The sequence below is a fragment of the Mesocricetus auratus genome, unplaced genomic scaffold (assembly GCF_017639785.1).
Source record: "Mesocricetus auratus isolate SY011 unplaced genomic scaffold, BCM_Maur_2.0 Super-Scaffold_100010, whole genome shotgun sequence".
In the NCBI taxonomy this organism is placed as follows: Eukaryota; Metazoa; Chordata; class Mammalia; order Rodentia; family Cricetidae; genus Mesocricetus; species Mesocricetus auratus.
In genome coordinates, this window is record NW_024429194.1 from 13,086,844 (window position 1) to 13,106,516 (window position 19,673).

General features: G+C 40.6%; 1 protein-coding gene across 3 annotated transcripts in view; it reads left to right on the forward strand.

Moving 5' to 3' along the window:
- LOC101841100 overlaps nucleotides 1–19,193 on the forward strand; it is a 117,545-nt gene extending 98,352 nt beyond the window's left edge. For all 3 annotated transcript variants that reach the window (XM_021231254.2, XM_021231252.2, XM_021231253.2), the window contains 5 exons: nucleotides 1,100–1,257; nucleotides 3,652–3,694; nucleotides 5,645–5,831; nucleotides 16,937–17,072; nucleotides 18,856–19,193. In XM_021231254.2, coding sequence (XP_021086913.1) covers nucleotides 1,100–1,257; nucleotides 3,652–3,694; nucleotides 5,645–5,831; nucleotides 16,937–17,072; nucleotides 18,856–18,955 — 624 coding nt within the window. In that variant the 3' untranslated portion in view covers nucleotides 18,956–19,193. The remainder of the gene's footprint in view (nucleotides 1–1,099; nucleotides 1,258–3,651; nucleotides 3,695–5,644; nucleotides 5,832–16,936; nucleotides 17,073–18,855) is intronic.
- Nucleotides 19,194–19,673: the final 480 nt, after the last annotated feature.

The following is a 19,673-nucleotide window of genomic DNA, read 5'->3' on the forward strand; positions in this document are numbered from 1 at the left end:
GCTCTGTGTTTAAGAGCACTGGCTGCTCTTCCAGAGGACCTGAGTTCAATTCCCAGCACCTACATGGAAGCTCACAGCTGTCTGTAACTCCAGTTCCAGAAGATCTGGCGTCCTCACACAGACATATATGCAGGCAAAACATCAAAGCACATACAATAAAAATAAATAAATTATTTTTTAAAAAGGAATTGCTAATTCCTACTGTAACTTAGAAGTTTAAAGACATTACACTATAAGACCACAAGTCATGTGGTCCCACCTACATTAAACATCCAAGAATAGAATACTAAATGCATGAGGACACACAACATGGTCTGTGATTTGGGAAATGGTAGAAATTGACTGTAAATGGGCTCAGAGTCAATTTAGAGGTTAATGGGCATATTCCCAAACTGGATTACAATGGTAGTTTTCCAACTCCATAAACATCAATGATATGTAACTATACAGTGAGTGACTCCATGCTAAGTAAGTTACATCTTAATGCAGAGGCAGTAAAAACAGATGTGAATAATGAAGGGAATTTTTTTAAAAAATAGCTATAAAATAAATGAAAACAAAGACCATTTACCTGTAAAATTATTTTAGCTTTGCATGAATATCATTCTATGTTAAAGTGATGTTATTTAATGTTCTTTAGTCTTTTGTGCTACTGTCCACTGATCAGTAATAAATCTATCTCATGAGCATTTGTCAAGTTAGTCAGTTGATGGAAATAACTTAGAAGAGGGGATGATACACAGTAAGCATGGAACTCATAGTATAGGTGCTGTCTAGAGAAGTCACATCATTACAATGCATACTGTGTGATACAGATTTCTTTTGATGTCCTTTTTGAGGATGGGAAGGCTGGTATTAATAATACTTTTCCAAATTGGCATAAATAAAGCTCATATTCATAACAGCTATTCAAAAGGTGTTTAAAAACTACAAACAGATAATTTGGAATACTGTGTTATATACTAAAGAAAATAAAATCTACAAATTATGTATAATTTTTTATGTTAAGGAAAAAATAATCAATATAAAATAATCATCATGGTCTTCCTTTCTTGTTTCATTTTCTCCACTAACTGAACATCTTCTTTATCAATTACAGGATGAAGAGAAGTGGCCACCTCTAGACATAATAAAATTAGAAGGAGCAGACATTGGCATTGACAACAGCTTGGGAAAACCATTTGTGTTTAACTGTATGCCTCGGTCTGGAAGCAGAATATTTTGCCTCTGTGCAACTTCAAATCAAGAGATGAAGAGGTAATACATTAATCTCCTACCTTTCTGGTTTTACTTTCAGTTGGGGGATTTTTGTGAGTAGGAGACTTGTATATTCTTGAGGCAGAAGTAAGCAGAGAACAAAATATGGCAGCATATGTTTTATTAAGTACAAGAAGTTTAGAATGTCATTATGTCATTTTTAAGAGAATTTCCAAAGAACATGAGCATAATCTGTTACCACTGGTACTGTAACTCTCCTTAACTTCTTTAAAAGAGGAAACCTCAATAATGCTACAGATCCCTGTTTATAGCTCTCCTTTCTAACAAATTGCCAGAGTTATACGCTGTACAATGGATAGTCAGAATAAAAATAATGAGGCATGATGCGGAAGAATGCTCTCTAGTGAGATGAGATATAAACGTGTAGAGACCCCGCTGACACTGTATAAGCATATATTCCACAAAGAGGGAGAATGTTCTGGCATTGTAAAAAGGTAGCGAAAGTTCTGACCATTAGATGAACACTCCATTTCCCTGAGGGAACGGAACTCGCTGGCCATTTGAGTGATCCCAGTGGAAACTGTGAGGAAGGAACTGGCAAGCTACAGTGAGAGGCAGGACAAGCTGCAGAACAGAAAGTCAGTGGGAAATGGCAGCACACCAACATGTCTAATGTTAATGACTACCTCCCTCCACCTTAAAGGGAGTGCGAGATCAGAAACATCTTGGGCAAAAAGTATTCTGCCCCTGTGTGTGAAATATTGTATATCTTAATACATATATAGTAAAGGGCAATAGGGATGATAGCAACTTGATCCTACTCCAATGACTACATAGTATTTATTTATACCAAATATGCCTAAGACACCATTTTAAAATTTCTGTGGATTATCCTTATAATGAAGAGCGCATCTTTGGCCATAAAAGTATAAATGAGGAAAATTGTGGAAGAGGCAATGGGAAGATTACAAAAGCCAGCAGATCAGGAAGTTTGTTATGAGATTGTGTCTCCTAGTAATATTACAAGCTATAACCATAAAGTCTCACCAACATGACTGCGTAAGTGCAAGCTGAACATGAATGACACCAGTAGACATGCCAAAGTGGACAGAGGAAGGGCCAAGAGGCCTCATCCCTACACACACACACACACACACACACACACACACACACACACACACACACACCAAGCCAAACCAAAAACCAAAACCAAAACCCTGTAGGCAGTTAATGAATGCTGAGAGTGGGAGACATAGTTTTCCCCAGGGAAAAGCACAGCAATTGTTTGTCTAGTGTCAAACAGTAAGTGCTGAAAACACACACAAGTAGCATTATATGGACTAAACGTGTCAAGTTTGGGGATATATGTTTATGTATGCATAGTGAATGTGATAACAAGTAGTAAAAATGGTCATGAATTTGAAAGAGAGCAGGGAGTGGTATATAGGAGGATTTGGAAGGAAAATGGGGAGAAACGTTATAATTAAATTATAATCTCGCCGGGCGGTGGTGGCGCACGCCTTTAATCCCAGCACTTGGGAGGCAGAGGCAGGTGGATCTCTGTGAGTTCGAGGCCAGGCTGGACCGACAGCCTCCAAAACAGAGAAACCCTGTCTCGTAAAACCAAAAAAAAAATTATAATCTCAAAAATGGAAAAAGTAAATAAACAAAACAAACTGCCAAGTTGGAACTAAAACGGTAGGGCGTTTGTTCTTTCGAGTATAAGCTGAGACATACCAGAGAAGGCATTGGCACAGCAGCTGAGAACAAGGAGCGGGCCCTATGAATGTGGGGATGAGGGAGTTATTTATGGAACGGGTGCACACACAGGAGAAATGGAGCAGAGTGGAGACAGAGAAGATACACTGGACTGCAGGGGGAACAGCCAACATTGTGCTCTCACTGGAAGCTGGGGAGTTGGGAACAAAACTGAAAACGGTTGGCAGGCTGGGGTGGGGGGATCTGCTAATGCCAGGCTAAGGAGCAAGACTGGGAGAGCTCAGGCCTCCGGATGGAGCACCACTGAGGCACACCAATTAATCCAAAGGACACTTAAGACGGGAGTCAAGGCAAGGGCCATTCACCGTATGCCCATGTTTTAGAAGGCTGTGCCTTATGGCTAGCATAATGACTGTTAACAGCCATGGTGTTGTTAATAAATTCCAAACCTCAGAAATAGTGAACGAATATTCTCTTAGGCACTGAACAAATGATAGTAGTGGCGGGTACCATAAACTTTGCTTTAGATGTGCCTAATGGGATAAGGTTTTGCCACACACTAACCTTAAATTTGCAAGAATGTGTTGCGTTCACCCAGGAGTGACGAAATAGACCTGAAGCTCAGGACTGCCTGAAGGACAGGTTAAGCAAGCTCCTCTGAGGGACACTGCACAGTGCCCCACTGATAGACCCTGTCATTTTACTGTCTTTCAGGTGGCTTGAGGCAATGCACAAAGCAGCCCATCCCATACGCCAGGTAAGGTTTCCTCCTCAGCCCTGGTCTCTGCTTCCAGTCTGTGCTTCTCTACAGAAGGGAGCAAGATAGATGTGCTGCCCAGTCTGGGACATCCTAGATCTGTTCCAAACGCTGGGGGGAAGCACGTGGAGTCAGCGGGTTTCCGCTCAGACCTGAGACCGGGGCTTTCAGTCCTGCTTCTTGTTTCATTTCCTGAAGTTCGTGTGACATCCCTCCCAGGAAGACACAGGACGGAGTCACACAGTGGAGTGTCACGTCTGATGCACACAGAGCCTTGCAGCAGTCCACCGTGGTGACAGCGGGACACTGCCGTGCCTTCTTACTCTCAAGATCTCCAGGATGCCTGGGGCTGCTGCTGCTGTCTGAGCAGCTAGTGAGAGGGTGCGGGCTAAAATCAGATACTCAGCGCCGGTGCCACGCCCGGCTCTGTTCTACGATAGTCACCTTTCACTATTCCTCCTCACCCAGGACCTCCAGCTTTAGAGCAATAGCGCGCTGTTAGGGCTGTGCCTACAAAATGTTAACATGACTTTATTGCATCATCATGTAAGCCATCTCTTCAGAGCCTAAGGTACTGGCTGTCCCTCTTTCTGAGCTGGTGCCATAATGTGTCATGAGGCCCATTGCCTCAAACCCAGCTGTTTTCATTTTCACACCGTGGGATATGATGTCTTTTATTGTTTGTTTGCTTATTTTGGGGGTGGTTGGTGTTTGTTTGTTTGTTTGTTTGTTTTTTTAAACAAACAGGGTTTCTCTGTATCTTTGGAGGCTGTCCTGGAACTCGCTCTGTAGACCAGGCTGGTCTCAAACACATAGAGACAGACACTTCTGTCTCTGTCTCTCAAGTGCTGGGATTAAAGGTGCATGCCACCACCAGCCAGCGTGGATATGATTTCTAATGAAGTTGCAGATTTTATTTAATAAGATCATTCCTTCATGAGACGGCATGCACTTAGTGCCTTCTGTACAAACTTTGAGTTTATGCATTAGCAGAAATTCAGGGTGGAGTTCGGATGTCCCTGCCTTGGAGCTGCCCATTGAGTTTAGCAATCATCAGCATTGGCATAGAGGGACCAGCGGGACTTAGGTTTCGTTTCCCCTGGAACGCAGCACTCAGCACACTAACCCGTCTCTCCGTGCGCCATCCTAATGAGCCTGAAGACTTTCAAGAGCTATCTCTTGTGCTCACGCACTCAGAGTGTCTGAGCAAGGGGGAAGAAATGAACAGCCAGACTCCCAGCAGGCTCCCACTTCACAGCACAGAATACAGCAACCGCTACGTTCTGCAACCTTTTCACTGCCTCGCTAAAACCAAAGGGCAAACCCAAAATGGAACAAAGAGAAACTGGCGAGCACGGGCCGGTTCTGATGAAGAGACACAGAGCTGTGCTCCTGGCCTCAGGTCAGAGTTCTCAGAGAGAGCCTGTTTCCCATGCCCGTGGACTGAGGGCTGCCCTCCAGGTTAGAGGGTTTCCATTTATCATCAACCTTCCACATCAGTGACCATGAGAGCCCAAGGCCAGGGCTGGCCTGAAGCATTTAATTTGCACAAGTGGGGGTTCAGATAAAGAAAGGCTGCTATTATTCAGGATGGACATACCGAATCCAGCCTTGGAGGGCAACGTGACGTGAAAAGCCCGTATTGGGTCAGCACTTTACGGACAGGGGCGTTAGCTAGTCTTTGCCATGGTACCTCTCTATTCCCAATCTCCTGTTCTTTGGCTGATACTATTGATTTATTCAGAATACAATAGAACCAAAGAGAAGAGGGCATTCTCTATAGGCAAAGCATAACCTGACTGTGACTCAAGCAGTGAGATTATATTAGCAACAGAAACATTTAGGGTAGGGGCTCCCAAAACTCAAACAGAATTATCCCCATGTGTGTGGGGGGTCAAAGGCATCTGGTTCTAGATGACTACTTACACATCCCTGTGTGTTCCTCCACAGAACCACGTCTGGGAAGATGTTACCCTGCACAACAGCAGGCTCCCGCCTCTCGCTATCAAACATCCTGAATGTCTGGGCCTTCTGCATCAGCTGGAGAGGAGCTCAGGGGTGTGGCTCCAACACTACTGCATTCTGAAGGATGGCTGCTTATATTTCTATGCTAGTATTCGCTCCACTCAGGCGTCAGGTAAGGAGACAATGTCTCTTGAAGTTATTGTAACTATAGCACTAGGAAGGACACCTTAGCTTTATTGGTCCTTGGTAAGGCCCTGTACAGTGCTCTACCCATGGATACTCCGCAGAAGAGACACTATTGCAAGGTTGCTGTTCTGTCTGCACAATGGAAAAGCAGCTGCAGCATCAGCTCAGGTTAGCCAGTGGAGAAGTAAGCAAGCTGCTGAGAACCGGACAGCCAGGCTAACCCTGAAGCCTGTAGCCTTAAATGCCTCGAGTTTGCTGTCTAGAAGTTAAAACACAAACTCAGAATTCCTTTCATCACTGATGACTTTCAAAGGGAATGTTAGTCATTTTCTTAGGTTAGAAACACCATCTTTTCCCCCTGGTATTCCTAACTTGGAAGTTGGCAGCCTGTTCTTTTGGTTTTTGTTTTTATTTTTGTTTTTTTGTTTTGTTTTGTTTTGGTTTGGTTTTGGTTTTTTGGTGGTCAGTTTACTAAACTTCCCACAATTTACTTTCCTGACTTATAAAATGGAAATAGCAGCTGTCTACTATATAAGAATGTTGCAAAGACTGAGCCATTGTTATTGAAATAGCGTTAGCTCTACATTTAGTACACTTAGTAGTCTGAATAAAAACAGCTACTCCCATACGTATTACATTACATTCTTATGAGGTTATATACGTAGTTACATTTTTGTGTGGGCTGCCAGCTCACAAATAATGGCATGTGGACATCTTATTGATTATGAGATCTCATCTTATAACTTAGGCTTGCTCCTAACTAGCTCTTATAACTTAAATTAGCCCATTAATATTAATCTGCATTCTATCCCTCCTCCACCATCTTGTACCTCCTGTTTCCTCTCTGTCTCCTGCCATCTCTCAAGTGCCTAGATTCCTCCTCCTCTCTTTTCTACATTGGAAAATCCCACTTACACCTCCTGCCTAGCTACTGGCCATTCAGCTTTTTCATTACACCAACCACAACAATACAGCTTCAAAGAGTGAACAAATATCCCACAACATTTCTTCCTTTTCATATAAATAAAACGAAAAGGTTTTAACTCTGACACAGTAAAACTATATACAATAAGAACAATTATCAGGTAAGAATTATATTCACAATGCCCAGTCCACTTGTACTTGACATATTCAGAGAAAATACTCTATTGTCTATCTTATTTTGATGAATCTGAAGTTTTATACAAAAACCATTTTCTATCATAACTTGCATTACCATCCTAAAATTATCATTTTAGACCACAAAACATATTCTTAGATAAACTACTTAAGCTTTTATGTTTCTCAGCCTTATGAACTTTATATCGCTTACGTAAGGTTTTTTCTGAATAGATAACAAGGAAAACTGTATACTATCTAGTCTTCAATCCCTACCAGAGACACAAGAAGGATATAACATTACCTGAGTAAACAGGAAGTGCAGAGCAAGCAACTTCCAAAACTATAGAAATGACAGAGACATCTGGCTGCCTGGACAGTCACCCAACCTTCCTCTGCAATGTTGGGGCATCCATCATCAGACTACAGGCATAGAATATCTAACAGTCTTTTCTGTGAAGCAGGAATTTTGAAGGACTTCCCTACCTTGTATTGGAAAAGTTTGGCAGTGGCTTTCTTTTGTGTCCTGCTTATCAAGTTTGCACACCATACTTTCAGACAAGGCAAGGGCACTTTCTTGCCCAGACGGCTAGCTTTGCCACATTAAAGCAAACTCTACATACAGGTACTTTGATGCCCATCATCCTTTTTTGAAGTAAATTGGTGCTGTTAGGAGCAGATATGTCTTACTGTCATGAAAAGCCTTATGTTATTAAAACATCTTAAATGCCAAACCCTGTAGGTCTCTGAAGTATTTGAAGACCACCTATCTGTCTAAAGCATATCTCTGTTTGATCTTGAAAATATATCTAACACAACTACAAGTTTGATTATTGCAAATGACTAACAACTAACGTATTTCTTAATTATCTTAAACAGCTTTCAAGGACTATAACTTTACATTTTTAAGTGAGGTGCATAGGTACAATACCTTAAACAAGAATAGAAACATATATACAGTATAACATAACTAATCTTAAATTTGTATCAATGTAAAAAATTTATACCAATGTAAAATATTTGAGACTAGTAGGTTGCTCAAAAATAGACTCAACAGTTCACCTTTTTAACCCATCATTCTATATCCCTCTTTTTCCTTCGTAAAAGGGTCCCTGAACCTAATTCCCTTTGTTCAGTTTTTCTCCCTGACCATAACCAACAACTTGCAACAAACCCCCATAAATTATGTTAAACATCCAGAATCAATTAAATGACCAAAAACCACCCACCCCACCTCTTGGGAATATGAGCATTGTGTTCTCTATAATTCCTCCTGTTTTCTGGGAGGCAACAGCATCTTTAGGGACCCTGAGAAATCTGGAATAATTGTCATGTCCTGGGAGAGCTAGCTGTGAGACCATGTCCTCTAGAAATGAAAGGGCTGCCTCACCCATGGCACCTTACAACATTGCTGTCCAAATAGGGCCTGCATGGTAATAACATGAATAGACATGCTAATGTGGAAGGGGGAATCCCACTAGTAGACAAAGAACTAGAGGCTTTGGCAAAATAAACTAAAACAAAGCAACTAAAGACTGATGACAGAGGGAGAATGAGTCTACACCATGGATGCAATCCTAACTGGTTATTCAATACCAAGTGTTCAGCCTGAAATCACACACACACACACACACACACACACACACACACACAACACACACACACATCACACGCACGCACACACACACACACGTAACACTAGACAAGCTTAGCTTATATATGTGCTTATATCTATGCAACAATAGTAATTAAAGAAAAGAGGCTGTCTATTTGAGAGGGAGTGAAGTGGTCATGGGAGAGGTTAGAAAAAGGAGAAGGAAGGGAAGAATGATATAATTGTATTTCAATTAAAATTGAAATTAAAAATTTACTTAGATAATTTTTGAAAGGTAAGGAAGTTCTTTGGAAGATTTCAGGTACAATTATTTTATTATTTACATGATCTTTTTATAGCTATATCTTTTAAACAGTATAAGTATTTATGTTGAGGAACATTTGAACACTGTGTGAAGGTGTGTTGCTGTGATTGGTGTATAAAAAGCTGAATGGCCAACAGCTAGGCAGGAGGTATATTTGGGATTTCTGGGGAGGGAAAAGAGAGAAGGAGGAATCATGGCTTGTGAGATACCAGGAGACTCAGAGAGAAAACAGGAGGTGGAAGATGGAAGAGAGGCAATGTCACGTGACAGAACATAGGTTAATATAAATCGATTAATTTAAGTTTTAAGAGCTAGTTAGAAACAAGTCTAAGATATAGGGTGAGATTTCATAATTAATAAGAAGTCTCCTTGTCATTATTTGTGAGCTGGCAGCCCACACAAAAATCCACTACATATGGCATCCAATGTGGGGATTGAATAACCACATGGGGACTAAGGAAGTGGTCTCTTGGTTTCAGTAATAAGGACTTACTTTCAATTTCTGGAAGGCAACCAAGGACAACAGCAAGAGGCTGTATAATGCTTGGGGAGTCTCTTGTAATCACCTAACCTACAATTCAGAAGGAGGTTTATCATATCTGGTACTTGGTTTTTTGTTAGATGCTCTGTGGTTCTCAAGTGGAGCATTGCCACCTAAAGTGGCTTAACTTCACTGTCTTAATTAGGGTTACTATTGCTATGATAAGACACCATGACCACAAGCAACTTAGGCAAGAAAGGGTTTATTTGGGTTACACTTTCATATTGCTGTTCATTTTTGAAGGAAGTCAGAACAGGAACACAAACAGGGCTAGAACCTAGAGTCAGGAGCTTTTGCCAAGGCCATGGAGAGGAGCTGGGTATTTGTTTATGCATCATGGCTTGCTCAACCTGCTTCCCTATAGAACCCAGGACCACCAGGTAAGGGATAGCATTACCCAAAATGGGATGGGCCCTCCCCACAATCTTAATTCAGAAAATGCACTACACACTTGCTTCATCCAAATTTTATGGAGGCATTTTCTCTTTTTTAATAATTTTTTTATTTCAAATTCTGACTGTAGTTTTCCCTCCCTCCTCTCCTCCAAGTCCCTTCCCCTACCACGTCCTCTTTTCCTACACCCCTCCTCCTTTCTGTTTAGGAAAGGGCAGGTCTCCCATGAGTATCAATAAAACACTGCATATCAAGTTGCAGTAAGACTAAGCACTTCCAGTGTAGTAAGGCTGGGCAGGGTGACCCAGTATGAGGAATAGGATCCCAAAAGCCAGCATCCGATGGAAACAGATGTAGACCCACAGTCAAACATTAGGCAGAGTTCATAGAATCCTGTAGAAGGAGAGAAAGGATTGTAGGAGCCAGAGGGGTCAAGGATACTACAACAAAACTCACAGAGTCTACTAGCCTGGACTTATAGGGGCTGACAGAGTCTGAACTGATAACAAGGAAGCCTGCCTTGGACTGACCTAGGCAGTCTGCATATTATGTTTTAGTCATGTAGTTTAGTCCTCGTGTGGGACTCCTAACAGTGAGAACAGGAGCTGTCTATGGAGGCATTTTCTCAATTGAGGTTTTGTCCCTTCAGATGACATTAACTTGTATCAGATTGACATAAAACTATCCAGTACACTTATTGAAGAAAAATACATACACACATATATGTAATATATGTAATTTGAGACAAATATCCAATAGCATGACTCCTTAAAGCCTTTTCACAATCCTCAGTGTTATTTATCCTTCCTTCCTCTCTTTCTGTATTGACCTCCCTCCTACCCACCAATTAAATCTGCCCCATTTTCCCATTTTTCTGTAATTTTAAATAAAATCAACTATTGTCATATTTCCAGTTGAAATATCTGCTATTTGAATGATCATTCAATAATTAGCAACAGTACCCATCTGAAACCTGAATCATTTGTTTTCTACTTGTAGCAATAATGTTCATGTTTGGCTAAGACTTGTAGACATGCCAAATGGGAAGGAAGAATCTAGTGATGACTGCCAACTCTCTTGGATATTTAAAGAGACAGAAAGCTCACATCACTCCATGGCCATTCTATATCATTTGGGATGACCAGCGTGGTGACTCTGCTCTTAATCACACCGAAGTTGCTTTTGACAAGATCCATATAAAGATATAACTGGGAATTGATAAACAGCCTCTTTCCAAATAGAGCAGTCTGTTCCTGTGCAGTCTATACCTTCAAATTTTAATGCCTGATTATAGAATAAGAATAAGAATCAAGGTAAGCAAAACAATCAGAACTACAGATTCATCATTGACTTAGAATATTATTTTAAAATATCAATACTGTTACCAAATCAATCAAGCTAATTTTCAAGAGATAATTTCCATAGATGTAATGAGAGTGTTTAAATATAAATTCACAGATTGCTCCAAACTCAGACATTTCTTTTAAGTGCTTCCAAACCCTTGGGGCTATTTTGAATTCCCAAAGACACAGTAGTGACACACATACCTTGTCAGCAACCAAGAGCTCTAGGATTGGACTTAAGTTCTGCTCAACAAGCAAGAGACCATGTCTGGTACTAGAAACCTGCTAACTTCTTAGTATGGTTGTTGGAAGAGAATCTGCAAACTATAATTTACCATACCAGCATAATTACTAACAAGAATCTATAAAGATGTGTCTTTTGTATTAGTCAGGGTTCTCTAGAGGAACAGAATTTATGCTTAACATGATATAACTAGCTCATATACTACAAATGAATTATACTTATATGGGATTTATTAGACTGGCTTATAGACTGTGGTCTGGAAATGGCTGTCCACCAACAGAAAGTCTAAAAATCCAGTAGTTGTTCAGTCAGTCCACGAGGATGGATTTCAATATATACCAGAAACTGGAAAGAAGGAGGCTCTAATTCCAGGGAAGGAGTGAACTTGCCTGTGGGAGTGAGGGCAAGCAGACAATAAGCACAAGCTTCCTCCCCCTGTGTCCAGTAGCTGTAACCCAGATTGAAAGGGGATCTTCCCAACTCAAGAGACCTGGAATAAAAATGGGTTTCCCACTTCAAAGGACTTAACTAAGAAAAATTCCTCAGCGGTGTACCCAACCTCTTAGGTTTTATTTAATTCCAGATGTAGTTAGGTTGACAACCTAGAATAGTTATTACACAATCATATCCTCTTATGTTATGGTTAATTTACAAATGAAAACAATAACCAGGTCATAATTATAGCTAACATAATATAACTAGCCCATGTACTATCACAAATGAATTATATGTTTAGCTAGGTGATAATTATACTTATATCATTATAACAATCTCATGTACAAGTACACAAGAATTATAATTTTTAGAATAGGTAGCAATTTTCCACGAGGTATTTTTGTTAGTATCCAAAAACTTAAATATAGCCACTGATATTCTCTTAATTGATGTAACAATGCATGATGATTAGGCAAGGGAATACAAATATCTGAACGAACACTTTCTTAACAACATATGACAGAAACACTCATATCAATTATAATCTTCATTTCTGCAATTGGTTGCATGACCTCAGTTGGTATTTATAAGTACCTTCTTCTATTATTCATTCTGTACTTCCTTCACCCTAGGAAGGACTTCAGAGGGTCTTGGTTCTCTTCCTGGAGCAGTGACCCAAGCTAAGGCAATGAACGTATATCAAAACTAATTTATTTGACTAGCTTACACAGTACAGTCTGAAGAGTGTGAGAATGGCTCTTTTTCACTGGGGAGGCTGAGAACCCAGCAGCTGCTCAGGTCATGAGGCTAGATCCCTCCTCAGTCCCAGTCAGCTGCTGGAGGCCTGGAAGATTCCTGAGGGCTACTGGTCTTCGCTGCACACTGGAAAGCTGAAGAAACTGTGTTCTGATGTCAATGAAGATGGCGGCAACAGAAGCAGCAGTAATAGCGGCAGCAACTCGCCAGCACAAGGTGGCAGCAAGCAGCCACAAAAAAGCAAAAGATCATTTCACTTGGGCTTCCTCAAATCTGGGTCATTGCCAGGAAGTGCCTACCATCTATGGAGTGGTCTTCTCAGCTCAACCCTAATCAAGAAAAACCTAGCCTATCCTAGATAACTCTTCACAGATATGCCCAGAGGCTTGTCTCATGGACAATATGAACTACCATATGCCTCCCACCAGAGTTCTAGCCCTCATCCTTAATTCTTACCTGGGATGCTAAAGAAGTGACATTTGAGTTGCTCTAATCTATAATTCTTGTTTTGCCTGTGCTCAAAGGAGAGCTCTGCATAGGCCTCTTGCGACTTAGAACTCTCTGGGTCTCTGTACCCAGGCAGTTGTGGCTCTCAACCAGATCTAGGTTACCATGTACTACAGGGTTTCTCACGCTGAAGACTGTTGGGCAGTTTCTAAGTCATATAATCAGTGTAATCAGTTGTGATTATTTTAAAAAAATGAACTGAAAACATGATGCACACCAATGAGATGGTGAATAAGGATGTAAGCCTAATGCCCTGAGTTCCACGCCCCAGAAATCATGACAGAGGAAAAGAGAAAACAGACTCATGCATGACAGTTGTCCTCTGACTTCTGCATGCCTGATATTCTCTCTGTCTCTCTGTGTCTGTGTCTGTCTCTGCCTGCCTGCCTGTCTATCTGTCTGTCTGTCTGTCTGTCTGTCTGTCTCTTTCTCTCTCGCGCCCACACACACACACACACACACACACACACACACACACACTATACATACACACTAATTAATAAACAAAATTCTTTTAAAATGAAAGACCATGGTATATCAAAATGCTCCACAAAACTTTTGGTCAATCATATTAAAACATACAACAATATTCATTTAACAGACCTTTGGATCCAACCAAAATAATAGAGAAATACTGATATGCAAAGTCTTTAGTCTATGAATAGAGGCCTTCTCCAATGGTGGGTTTTATGTCTGTCGCTTAGAAGAAGAAATACAAAGCCAGTCACTGCTTTGGGGATTACATTGTACCACATCTGCCATTCACTGCTTCCAGCTTGACACCAGACTGCTGTGGTCACATCCTGTCCATCGGAGTTTCTTTACTGCTTTATATATTCTAAACAGTTTTCATTTTGGTCCAAAGATTCTTCCTTAGAGCTGGGAGATCTCACATAATATCACCTGACCCTGAATGTAACTGTAGTTCTATTGACATGGCATTTCTTTTTACCTGCAGTGCTGAGAAAATACTGAGAATAATAAGTCAGAGAAAAAATAAAAGTAGAAAGAAGAGGGAAAATGAGCTGTGGAAAATAGTGTACCCTGGTTTCCTGTGAGAACTGTATTAGGCACTAAACCCATGTTACCCTCTCAGCTAGGTATATATGCCTCCAGGGTGCAGTGGGCGAATTGGAGAGACAGACTTTCTGTTCCCAGAAGGCTTCCTTTACCTAAGTGTCAAGAGAAGTATTTGTCCTTTAGCAAAATGTACTGCTGGCTCCCATGTGCCTGATAATAGTAAGAATATTTCAAATGTCCCTTAGTTAAGGGCCTTTACATAAAAGTGCAGGATCTTGTCATTGTCCGCAGATTTCCTTTTATCTCTCTCCAGCAAGAGCGGGAAGCAAATTAAGACTGTTGATTATTGTCTGCTACTAAATCGCATCAAGGTTTGTATGCACTTCTCAGAAAGATCATTTTACACTGTTACAGTAAACAAGGCAAATAATGCTTGCACAGTTCTTTCAACTAACATTGGACTGGGCCGATGACTACTGACATAGACCCAGAGACACTTCCTTAAATCAGGTGCTGGGGTTACAGCCACAAGTCTCACTGTCACTTATTGTGTCCTGCAAGTGACTAAGAAAATGGTACAAGGCTTTCTTGTTTGTAGCAATACATTTTTACATTCTTTTATTTATTGATATTTATTTGTTTTTACCATTTCATACATGTACATAATACATTCTGGTCATACACTTTGTGATGGTCTGGATGAGGTATCTCCCCTATGTTGGCTTTATTTAGGTGTGGTTAGAAAGCATGACCTGCTGGAGGAAGTATATCACGGGGGTGGGGGGGGCTTTGAGGATTCAGAAGCTACTACAATTCCCAATGAGCTGTCTTTGTTTCCTGTTTTGTGGTTCAAGCTATACTGCCTTAGCTTTCTGCTCTAGGCACACATCAGTCTGCTCTCCCCAACCATTTTGGGTTATAACCCTCTGGAACCAAAATCCCTAAATTCTTAGTTCTGTGAGTGGCCTTGAATATGTATTTTATCACAGCAATAGAATAACCAATTCATAGTTCTGTCCTCTGTTATCCGACCCCCTCCACACCAACCCACCTGCCTTTCCTCCAAGTTCCCATCACGCTTTCCTGTCTTTTGGTTTGGTGACCCACTGATGTCCCAGTCAGCAGGGGGGTGGAGCCGTCCACTGGAACCACTGAAGAAAATTACTTCTCCTCTTGGAGCAAGTCTCAGCTGCCCTCAGCTAATGAACACGGAGATAAAAATGTGCTATGTCCATATAATGGAGCATCACGCTACAATGAAAATAAATAAGGAAATGATGTCTAACATGGGTGAGCCTGGAAACATTCTGCTAAGTGAAAGAAAGCAAACATAGAAGACTGTGCTGTGTGGTTGCTTTTCTATTTGGTGCTGCAGGAAAAACAGCAACTATATAGAGACGGAGAGTAGGTAGGGGCTACCGATGGCTAGGGTGGGGTCTCAGATAAGGAGTGACAGTTTATGGGTGGTGTTGTTTTCTGACATGAGAAAGCTATGCTAGTGAGTACACCAATGCTGTAAGTAAAGTAAGACCGTTGATCCGTACCTCTATACGAGGCACTTATGGTAAGTCAGTGATGGTGCAATAAGGTGTTTTCCATCCCATGAACTCATCATCTATCAGTCTATCTCAGAGGATGGTTTCATCCTATTGGGTGAGTACCATATCAGTGAGGTCAACTAGGATAGAAAAAAAATGTCTGTCCATTTCTGAAGTCAGTGTTTTCTCAAGAGTTCCAAAATGGATTCTTCAAATAAAAATTTTTAAAGGGAATTTCATATACCTTCGACATTCTCCATAAAAATAAGCAACCCCTCCCTAATTTCTAAAGTTAAAAACCCTTCATTCTGCTTAAAATGGAAAGGCCCATCTTCCTCACACAGCAGGTTAGTGGTGACTGACTTAAAGGAAGCCAGACTCAACCCCACTCAAGCTTCCCTTTCACACATCCACTTTGTCATTGCAGAGGCCATCAAGTAGAGTGTGTCGTTGTCTTGTTTGCCTTTGTAATGAAGTGCACTGTGGTCATGGCTGGAGGCGCTAGGGGATGAGCAAGATGACCAGGGAGTGATGAATCTCTAAACATCCTAGAACTTCTATTAGTAATGACGCCTGAGTCTCTGCCAGAGATCTGGGCTACCTCACAGCAGAAGAAACAAACAAGCATTTCAGAATCTTCTCCTAGACCAGGATCCTTGCAAACCTCAACAAGGGGACAAAATTCAGACCAAGTAATATTCTTGGATGAGAGGAAAATCGCTTTTTAGGATCAGTCATCTATTCTCATCGCTAACTGAAGTTGGTATTTTAGTATCACCTCCTGGATTCCTATTTTAGAGGGGATTTTCAACATACAAAGAAGGTGAGAATCTTTGTTTGTTGTAGAAACTTCCTGCAGCCTCCAACATGCTTCAGGAAGTATGCTTTAATGACTCTGCCCCAAGAAATACTATGCAATTTTCTTCTAATATGGTATTACAGCTGCTCCTCTTTGATAATAGAAATTTTATTTCAAAACTGTGTCCTTGTGGTAAAGAAGCTTATCAAAGCACAGAGTTTGAAAAAATAAATCCCAATAATTTACAAATGCAACCAAGAAGTTCGAATTCTGCTACCAGTCTTGCTACTAGAGACTAATCAGTGTGTGGCCTCTTTTGAAGTTAGTTTCCTCACCTGTAAAGACACAGCTGCAAAAGCACTCCTATTATATGCAGAATTTAACACCTTTTCTGGCACCTTACTTACTTACTTTCCCTAATTCTTTCCTCCTCACTTTCCCTATTCTCGCTTGTCCCCACAACCCCCACACCTGCTTCTTTGCTTCCACCCTGCGTAGGTGGCCTGTATCTCCAAGGATATAGGGTGATGGAACAGACCCATGGCTTTGAAGAACCAGTAATTGAACTCAAACCCCCATCAGAAGAGTTCAGGACTTTCTATTTCTGTGCAGAAAATAAAAGAGAAAACCAGCGGTAAGCCAAGACCTACCCTTCCTCCCTCTGTATCAGCCTGGACAAGGTCTCCTTAGTAAACTCATCCCCTTATTTTCTAACTCCACTCCCTAAGGGAAATCCTTACTTCATACAGACTGTTCTCCAGGATTATTTTATTTTCATCCCTCTTTCAATGAATCCTCCAATATCGTAGCCATGATTCCTGCCAAGACAGTGCATAACGCAGGCTTCAATATTAAGGAAAACAAAGAAGCAAGCACACCCCCACCATTTACAATTTGCAAATAATCCATAGATTTTTTTAATTATATTTATTAGCACATCTTAGTTGGGTAAAACATAGATCTATCATTTGGCCTCTTCGCATAGCTTGCATTGATTTGTCCATTTATATTTGATTGGTTGTTTTATTGTAAGCCATTGAAGGACATAAGACTGATTTAATTTGTGTTGTATTCAATCTCAGGCTGTCACTCACAAATGAGCATTGAGTTCAGATGGTTCGGAAATACAAGAGAGGTGAAGTTGCTAGACACAATCCAGTGGAGAGGGAATTACCCAGCATCCTCCTCCTCCTCTCCAGCCTCCCAAGATGTCCATGCCCTCTATACCTCATTCCAACCCTCACCTGCATCACAGTGGCCTACCACCTGTTCCACGCCTTTGACTATAGTTCCCATAAAGAAATGCATCACCAAAGCTCTTTTATGGCCTGATAGAACTTTTCTAGGGACATTTATGAGAAGTTATATTTTAAACGCAGATAAAATCCCGAAAGTAGGACTTTAGGGATCTCCCTCAAATAACTACTTAGGCAAGAGATCCAGGACCTCCTCTGTCTTCTCCTACTATGGAAACACTGTGTGTGCCTCTCCTTTGATTGGGGTGCTAGAGTAGGAGACAGGTGTGCTACAGCTAGGTATGTTGCCATGACCCTCTTCCTGGACATCTGGCCAGCAGATACTGATGGTAAAGCTCTCTCTAGACCCAGAGCAAGGGTCACTGAAAGTGATCTAATTCTCATCTGATAAAACCTACTTGTTTCTCTGTTACAGCAGGCTCAATAGTTGGGGCTGACTGTTAGATTCACAGGGCATTCTTCTGTAGTAAACATATATATTGAACCACTGGAGAAATATTTCAAAGAAAAATAGTAGAAAGTCAAAAACTGGACATAGCTGCATGTTATTCTACTCACCCCTAAAGAAAGTTTAGTACAGTCTACACCCAGAGACATACAAATTCATTTATTGGTGTTTCTGAAATAGCCCGTTGGAAATATTCCTGGGTAACTGTTTCTGGTTGCTAGATGACCAGGAAAAGCAACCAGAAACAGTTACCTACCCTTAGAATCAATGTTTCATAAAACATTGTCCAAGAAAATGAAGACAATTCAAAGAAAAGGAGGATTAATTAGAGGGTTTCTATTGTTTTTGTAATTTAACAAAGAAGTGTTTTTACCAATATGACAATATTTATTCATGTTTGATCAACACAGCTTAAGGTTAGATGAAAAATCACAAAATGCTATTAGTGATTTTAAAACCATAAAGCTTCATTGATCACTATTTCTGAACATCTTCCTCTTTTCTGGGTCCGTTACTTTCATTATTGAGCCATCTCTATATTGTACCTTCTCATTCCACCTGAAATCTATGTGGAATGTTTTTCCAATTAAGTCCAACCTGAATAACCAAGAGAAACAATTAGAAAATAAATTGAAGAATTTTGTCATATTTTACCTCCCTAGGGCCTGACAGATTTAATGATCTGTTCTTTTTTTTTTAATTTGGTCTCCCAGCTGGATTACAGCTTTGAAAACATCTATCAAAAAATGGCTTCCCTTGGACCAGGCTATTCAAGAGTTCATGAATCGACCTCTAGAGGAGACCAGAATGTGAAAGAAACTCCAAATAAAAACGCATGTTCCACAAGGGTGTCCCCAATTTAAAGAAAGAAAGAAGACTTTTCTGAAATACAATTTTTAAATGAATCTTCTCCTTGTGTGTTATAAGCTGTAGTAATTCATGTCAGTGTTCAAGTTGCAGTCTCTTTTCCAGGCTACCTAGTTTGTGTCAGTACACCTTAGCTCCCCCACCTCAAGTTTTCAAAACCATAAATAAACATGGATTTGTCTCATCTTATCTTTTTTGTTCTTTGCAAAAATCTTTCATTCAGAACTTTAGCCACAAGTTTCCAAGAGTATCTCTGGGCCATGATGCAGGACAGTAGCAAAAATTAAAATTAAAAGTGAAATTATGGGAACGGTGTCTTTTAAAAGGCAAGCGTTTTGGCCCAAGGAGGTCATCTTGCTTCGGAGCTCTTATGATGAACAGGTCTAAGCAAAGCCTAGTACTTCTCAGGTAGAGTTCTTTTCAATGATTTCTAGAAGTCATCAATTAAAAAAAATAAAGAAATAGACTGAGTCTAAGAGAGACATCTCTAAGACATGTCTCTGACTCATCATGTATTTCTACAAAATCAAAATGAACAAAGAACTCACTGCTCTAGACCAAGAAAGCAAAACTTGAAGGAAGTAAAAAGAAGCTTTGGTCGTATTTCTCAAGTGTGATGACCCCTATGTTGTACTGAGAAGGTTAGAATGCAATTTGGAAGTCC